Source organism: Condylura cristata, unplaced genomic scaffold (genome assembly GCF_000260355.1).
Source record: "Condylura cristata isolate star-nosed mole 26May11 unplaced genomic scaffold, ConCri1.0 scaffold00015, whole genome shotgun sequence".
Taxonomy (NCBI): Eukaryota; Metazoa; Chordata; class Mammalia; order Eulipotyphla; family Talpidae; genus Condylura; species Condylura cristata.
In genome coordinates, this window is record NW_004567116.1 from 4,768,727 (window position 1) to 4,776,808 (window position 8,082).

An 8,082-nucleotide genomic window follows, 5' to 3' on the forward strand; every position below is an offset into this window, starting at 1 on the left:
ATTGGTGGTGTGCTGCTAACTATCTCAGATAAAATGGTTTGGAAAAATACACAAGAAAGTTTAGGATCTATCATTTGAACGCCCATAAGAAAACACTGAAAAAGGCCCAAACAAACCCCAAAAAAGTAGAAGGAAAGAAATAAGGAACAGAGATCTATAAAACAGAAATCAGTAAGAGAGAACACAGATAACCCAGAAGGTGGTTCTTTGAGAAGATTGAGGATAAATCTTGAGTAAAAATACCAAGAATTAAGAGGAGTGGCATGCCAACAGTCATAAAAATCAAATTGGACATCATTCCGTGTCTCATGACCTCTAGGGAACCATAAAAGTATGCTGGGAAGACAATTTCCCAATAAACTTGTCAACTTAGATGTGTAAATTCCTTAAGCAACCACACAGCGTTCTGAAACTGAGTTGGCACAGCCAGCTCAGACTTGGCGGGGCGCTAGCATTTCGAAAATGCGCCGTTACATGCTCTTGATGGGAGCGAGTGCTAAGATTAATCCCGGGGCCAAGTGAACAGAGCCTGTTTTGGATGGCGTATCAAGGCCAAAGCCGCACTGTAAAGGCATGTCCATTTGGGAAGGGGAGAGATGGCGATTCCTTGTGCAACTTGCCAGTCATCAGTTCTCGCCTCTTCCCCAGCCTCTTGGCCTAACTCGAAGCACCTTCAGGGCTTGTCTTTACCGAATACTTCACTCAGTGCTTTCATTCTCACTAGTGTCACCTGTTCTCATTAAAGAAAAAAATAATTTGGTAGAATTAAATCACAGGTGCTCATCCATGTCAAGTGTACAATTTGCTGAATCACCAAAGTGAAAGGTCCTGGTAACCTCCACCCAGTTTAAGAAACATCCTCTCTTAAGACCCTGCCATTTATTCTGCAATAATTATAGAGTCCTAATGTTGACTAGGAACACAGAGAGGCCCCCTGTGGTCTCTTCCCCTGTGTTCACCATTCAATTTGTAGTGCAACATTAAAGTAAGAAGCTGACAGTGGGTGTGCCATTGTAGCATAAAGGTTTGTTCTCTCTTATTTACCAACAGAAGGGCCATTGTCTCTTCTGCCTTGAATTTTTTTCATATCTCTGTTAACATAGGTGTCGCATTAGTCTTGATTTGTTACCATTGTTTTCTTTCCTAGAAGAAAAATTGTGTGGTATCTTATTAATTCACTTTAATTCACTCTGGAATATTCCAGAGTTTAATGCATTTATTTGCATATAGTAGACACGTTTGTTGAGTGCCTATGTATGAGCAAAATACTGGAATTCCCAGGACTGCAAATCTAAACTTTACAGTATCAGGTAGCAACTGATAAAATCTCTTTAGGGACAATGTAGGTAACAAGCAATAACAACACATTGAAAAGAGAGCTACATGTACTCACTGCCATGACTGGTATTGCTGAGTAAGGCTTTCTGAAGTTCTTTTCCACATTAGAAGAGGGGATAAATCTGAACTCAAAATGGTCCTTGGGAATTTCTCCTTACCAGGGAAAGGCAGCCTTTCTGCTGCAGGAAGCAGTTGAACAGATGATCCAGGCAATGACATGGAATGAGCAGGACAGGGAATGACAAGGAAGAGAGACAGCAGAGACTTTCAGGGCAGCAAGGAACAAAGAAACTGAATAGGATGACTTTTTGCTTCATACTTTGTTTAGGTAGAAGCTAGTTCAGGGAGAACTCAGTGAAATGTGCGTGTAATGCAAGGGATAGATTATGCAATGTTGTGCTCTAAGTCTTTACAGAATGCTCTCTGCAGACAATCACTAATCACTTTCAGGATCTTATTAGGGTGAGTTAGCAGCTATTCAGCATACCTAGGAAATACATTTTCCTTGTAATAATATGATTAAAAAGGGAAAGGCTTTCCACTGGGAGTCTACAAAAATAAGTGTAGAGAAATTTATTGTACATTGAGAAGAAATTTCCAACTTGTCTGTGCTCTTGCACAAAATTTGTGAGTTTTGAAGCAACTGTGTTACACAGAGATGTCACTCGGGCCCTCAGCAGGTGTGCATATCAGGAAAAACCTCACATTTTGAAGGGTTTTTATAAACGGGTCTCAGCTTCTTCTTCTGACTCACGAGCAGGAGAATTATCTTCATAAAAATCCCACTGGAAAAAAATAATCATATCATGCTTCCTAAAATCATACATGCAATACTTAAGTGTTTTGAAACTACAAGCAAAACTGGGGTTCACAGACTACACTGCTAAAGCCCCATTTTTTGTGTGTTGCCACACCTCTGACCTAACCCACCCTTTAATTCCTCTTAGCAGTTAGAACTTTTGGTATTCTTCCAGAATGTTACCAATAAAAATATTCATGGTCTTCTTGAGCATGATCAGCTACCAGCAGCCTCTCAATCACATTTCCCAGTTATTGCCTATTCTTTCCCACCAGGTCAAAGTCATTTTGAATTTTGGGTAGTTAATCCAATCTCTTGAAGCTTCTAGATTTACTAACTAGCTTGCTTCCCTCTTAAACAGTAAAGTGTAGTTTCAGTTTTGCTGGGGTTCAAACATCATCTAAGTGAAGTCATAAAGTATGCATTCTTTTGAGCCAGACTTTCTATACTTAGTGTGATATTTGAGACTTATCTATGTTGCTAAGTGTAGGTAGTCATTTAATTATTATGTAGGATTTTAGTAATGTACCTCAATATTGACACACACACAACTGAACTATTTCCACTTTGGGGCTATTATGAATAATACTGGTTGCATCTGTATCAAAACATGTATTTTATCCTAGATGCATATCCTTTCCCCCCCATTCTCTCCAAATTTTATTATTTCTCTCAAAAAAAAAAAATGGAGAGTTTAAGATGTCCATGATCAGTAACCATCACACTATTCAATTAGAAAAAAATAAAGACCCAATTCAGTTGGTGATGGCCTATTTTTCACTATAGAAATTTTAAAAAGTCAAAACATTTTCTATGTGGGAGGCTCTGCTTTACTCTAAAATGGTAGCCAAACAAGCCATAAAATCCCTGACTTTGTCTTCCATTTATGTTTTTCTTTTTTCTCCTCTCCAGCCTTAGCTGCGTCTTCCTGATGATTTTTGATCAACTGTGTTCCTTTTGTGTGAGAACTGTCTTTCCATTGTCTCTTGGTAGCAGGTTATTAACTTCCATGAAGAAGCAGGCATTGGCTTCAAATTCTCTCCTTCATTGTGGCCTTGCCTGAACATGGACCAGGCTGCAGCGCTGTGGTTTTCAGTCTACGGGGCTTTCTGTGCAAGGTTCACTAGGGTAGTTCCGCTGGGGCTGTCATGGTTTAGCCCATTCAATGCACAGCGATGAAACACAACTGTCCTCCAAACTAGGTGTCAGCTCATTTGCGATCCCGCAGCACCGGCACCAGCTGCTCACAAGGAGTCACACAGGTCACTGCTCACAGCAACTCCCGATGCTGTAATAAATACTTTTGCGCAGCGAACCTCAGTTCAGCATCATGTCTTTGTTTTTTTGAGACAGAGCAGTCATCAAAAAGTCAGTAGACACTGTCTCTACTGCAAGCAAAATGTCTTCGTTTGCAAAAGTTCCCAGCCAGGAGCATACTTGTCCAACAGCCTCTGTGGGGTAGTTGACTCAGTACATTAAATATTTCTCATCAAATTTGGACAATGTTGGCCAACACTTGTTTTTTCCTGCTCGTCCAGTTTTCTGGGACTCTTGGCTTACAAGTGCTGGTGCCCCCTTTGCGCACCCAATATGGAGGCCGTTTACTTTTTTCCTCCCGTTCTTCAGAAAGTGAACCATATTTTTGTATCATGTCTGCTGATTTGCTCATCTGTCATCTCAAATCTGCTCTAAAGTCCCTTTTGTATTTTTTTTTTAATTTCAGTAACTTATTTTAAAACTTCAGTATTTCCATTTGGTTCCTTTACATAATTTCACTCTTTTATTGATAGTTTATAAAAAACTAACTAAAGGAGGTATAATATAGAAAGAACTGCACGTATTTAACATGTACAATTTGGTGAGTTTGGATGGCTGCAAGCCCCATCCCATCCCAACAATCCGGGCAATGGACATTGGTATTCTTGATACCATCATCCTTTAATTCAACAGGTTTCCCTGCAGCTCTTAGAAGTCTTTAAGTCTAACATTTGTCTTCCTCTCCCCTCCAAAGATGCTATATCCATTTTTTTCCCCTAATGCATGGGTTACTATTCCGGATATTGGAATGCTGGGTTGTTTTTCTTGAAATGGGACATTTTAGATAATAGACTAACAACTTTGGATTCCAGGTGCCTCTTCTTTCCCCAGGATGGGTTGATGCTGCCTTCTGTGACTGGTTTATACTAGTTTTGTGGCATATCAATTTACTATTTTTCTTCTTTTTTATTTTTAAAGTGCTGTCTTCAGTTTCTTCACTCAGTAGTAGTTTGTCAGTGACTGTTCAGAGGTTATGCTTGTTGTGTGTTGAAGTGTCACTTAAAAATGCATGTTAGTACTAACCCCTGTGTTTCATTAAAGTCTTAGTAGCAGCACCGATGTCATAATGAAGTCGTTGAGTCCATATTGATCCAAGCTAAGGGAGAAACCAGCCTTGACAACAGCACCTTCATCTTGGCCTTCCCGATGATAGCATTCTGAGAAAATAAAATTCTGTGGTTTAAAACACCCAGCTTGTGGTAGTTTGTGATAGTCCTTTCTGCTTTTTTAATCAGTGTAAAGAACGTACTCAACGTTTAGGTCATTTGTAAATATGACCCAGCTTTTGTTTGCAAGGTTCTTACTCACCCAGGAGTGAGGCGCTGTGTGTGTGACTGGGCACAGTCAGTGTTCCAGCATGACATATGTAGCATGTCACCAAGGTGCACTTAGCTCTCCTGTTCTCAGAATGTTCATTACATTTCTGGCTTGTTGCCAGCCAACTTCTTGCCTCTGTAAGTATTGTGATCTCAGGACAGAATGACAATGGTTTATCCAGGTTGTTTGCTAGTGAGATGACGAGTTACGATGACACACTCCGTCATGAAACTTTCTATATTCTGCTCCAACTTGAATCAGCTCTCTTCAGCAATGTGGCTCTGGGTTCCCCCAGTATGGCCCACACAGGTGTACTTCAGCAAAATGGAATCTTGGGAGACAGGACCAACGGGAGGCACTGGAGATGCCCCACACTGGAAAGTCACACATGGCTACTCTCCCTGGCAATCAGAAATGTCTCAGCTTGTTGTATGCCTTAATAAGTTCCCAGAATCTTTTTTTTTTTTAAGATTTATTTATGCATATAGAACTGGGGTACAGGCCAGAGGTGTGGTGGATGAGGATTCACCAGAAACAGAGTGGGGAGCAGAACAGGCAGAGCGACTGAAGTACATTGCTGAGGGGAGCAGCGAGGAGACAGGAGAGCCTGCTGTGCCATGTGGGTCAGCTCCCTGGCCGGGGATTGAACTCTGCCGCAGTGACTGTGGAGAGCTTCAAAGTGCGGTGCTTTTACCTGTTGCACCACCAGGGAGAGCCAGTTCCAGAATCTTTAAAAGGTCATTTTTAAAATTGTCACTTACTGACAATTTTGCCCAGCTGCATCATTTCTTTTAAGGGATATTTGTTTATCCCCACTCAACCATTCTGGAAGTCCCACCCACTCCCTATTCTTTTAGCAAATGCTTTTTCCCTGCAGTCAGTCATTTCTGTACTTCAGCCAGTCCCGGTCCAGAGGGCTCTTCCCTCATCAGCCCGTATAAAGCAATCTTTGTCTTATCTCCTTACTCTATTTCACTTCATGTTCGCACTTTCTGGATGTTTAATGTCCTCTCTCCACACTGGTATGCAAGCTCTATGGTTGCAGGGAGGTTGTTTCATGTTAATCATTGCATCCTTAGAGCTCATTACAGTGCCCATAAATAGCAGGTTCTCTAGAAATGTGAAATAATGGCTGACTGCCAGATTTTTTTTTTTTCAGCTTGTAAGAAAATAATCACCCTGACAAAAAAACTGTATTGCTGTGAATTATTACTGCATTTTGGGATGTTATTAAACTTGCAATTACACTTCTACAGATCAAATACTTACAGAAATTCGAACTGCATCCACAGATATATTGGGAAGTTCACTGCATCACTGTTTATAATATTTAAGAGCCTGGGAAAGTGCTAAATATGCAGTAATGAAAGAATGTGAAAATAAATACTCAAGAAAATATGCTAACAGAATCCACTGTTTAGGTATGTTTAAAAAATGTAAAGATTTTATGACAGTAAGAAAAGTACAATATGTGGTAACATAATTCATAAAAAAGGATACTGTGTCTGTGTCATTTAGTGTAGGTGTACATGTGGGTTCCCTGAGGCCACGTTAAGAGGACAATAACTTTTTATTGTATACTTTTACTTTTTTATTTAGTTTCATGTGTTACTTTTTTAATTTTATAAACACTAAAAATAAAAATTGAAAAGTAAAGGAAGTATTATCACACATTCCATTTTTATTAGTTCAAACATTCTGTATCCGCGTACTTCATCTCCCATTAGAAGGTACTTACTTGGAAGCAGTATCTCTCCAGTGGCCAGAGAGTAGTAACACTTACCAAATTAAGACAGCAGAAGACTGAGTATGTAAGTGCAATACAAAATTCCAGTGGGTAGAAGGTCATTAAAATACGTGAAACTACCCGCCCAACTTTCTGAAACCAAAAAAAGGGAAACACTTTGAATGATTTAGTATGTGCAAATCTTGAATGTTTAGTAAGTGCAAATACTTTCACAAAAGGAGCTTGCAGTACCAGAGTCAAGGCACAGGGAAAGAATAAACACCCTCCTTTCGCCCTGGATTTTCCAAGCCACTTCAGCTCTTTGGCCTTTTGCTACACATTTCTTAGTTTTATTGTCTGCAACGTCCACGTTTGACCGTCAGCATTCTTGTCTCACTTCTTAGAGTTTTCATTTTTGCTTCACAATAGCAGTCTCTGAAACAGCTCGCTATTCAAACTGTTTAGGAAGACTGGACTTTGTCCTCAGTAGTAAGATGGCTACCAAGGGATTTTATCAAGCTATCTTCATGCATTAAAATCCATTCTTAATAAGAAAAACTTATGTAAAATGGCATGTGCGGTGATTAAAATTTCATGTAGAAACTGCTGTAATGTCATATGGAAAGATGATTACATTCAAAAAGAGGTCAAAGAACATTTTGCTTGGAAGTACAGGTGATTGTGACTGTTTGGGTAAATAAAGCAAAGCTCTCTGTTGCCATGAGGAAAAATATTTTCAATCGCGTATGAGGATGACTGATATTGGTACTGACATGTACTGACTGTAATCTTTGTGCCAGCCTTGGGCAGTCAGGGGTGATATTCATACAGGAAGGATAACATTGTATTTCCTTTCTTCAGTCCCTCTTGCCTTTTTTTTGGTCGAGTTTACTTAATATCTTTCAGATGCAAGAAACTGGTAGGTAGTAAGGATTAGCTGGGGAAGTGGTGTTATTTTAAAAAGTTCCTTCTTTTTCAGAGTTTATACTCAAGAGAAAAGGTAATACGTGATAAAATTAAACATGATAAAAAAGGATAAACACTTTCCCAATAATTATATGTGTTTGTCCTACACCATTCCCATCTGGGGAGGATTCACAAGGAGCTGTAGAATCACTGAAATAGGAGTAAGATTGATAAAAATGAAAGGTGATGGAGTAACATTCTAGCAGTTGCTTCTTTGCAACCTGTTTTGTTTCAGAAATAATTTAATAGCATAAATTAAAAGTGAGACAGATTTTTCACCCTTCTCCCTCTCACTTTCAAATTGGTACTTTTCAGATAAAATTCTATGGTTCAGTAAAGGGCTAAGTACTTAGTCTGTGAGGGTTGTTTCCCTTTGATGTTAAAATCCTCTAACTGAGGACTTCCGGAAGATGGCGGCAGAGTAAAGACGCCGAGATCACCGTGTCCAAGCCTGCATAGGAATTGAGTACTGAAAACGGACTATAGACTCACTTACTACAAGTTTTAACCCAAACGAAAACACTCTGGACTCACTAGAAGGTAGATAACTGCGAGGGAATTGGCAATTGGGTAGTTCCCAGAAGGGAACTCCCGGGAAAACCCGGGCCCCTGGAAGTTC

General features: G+C 39.7%; 1 protein-coding gene across 1 annotated transcript in view; it reads right to left on the bottom strand.

Annotated features, from left to right (window-relative positions):
* Positions 1-3,347: 3,347 nt before the first annotated feature.
* The window catches only part of MS4A13 (membrane-spanning 4-domains, subfamily A, member 13), a 17,890-nt gene continuing 13,155 nt past the window's right edge, over positions 3,348-8,082 (bottom strand). The window contains exons 5-6 of the mRNA XM_012725159.1: positions 6,555-6,650; positions 3,348-3,377 (exon numbers count right to left, since the gene is read on the bottom strand). Coding sequence (XP_012580613.1) covers positions 3,348-3,377; positions 6,555-6,650 — 126 coding nt within the window. The remainder of the gene's footprint in view (positions 3,378-6,554; positions 6,651-8,082) is intronic.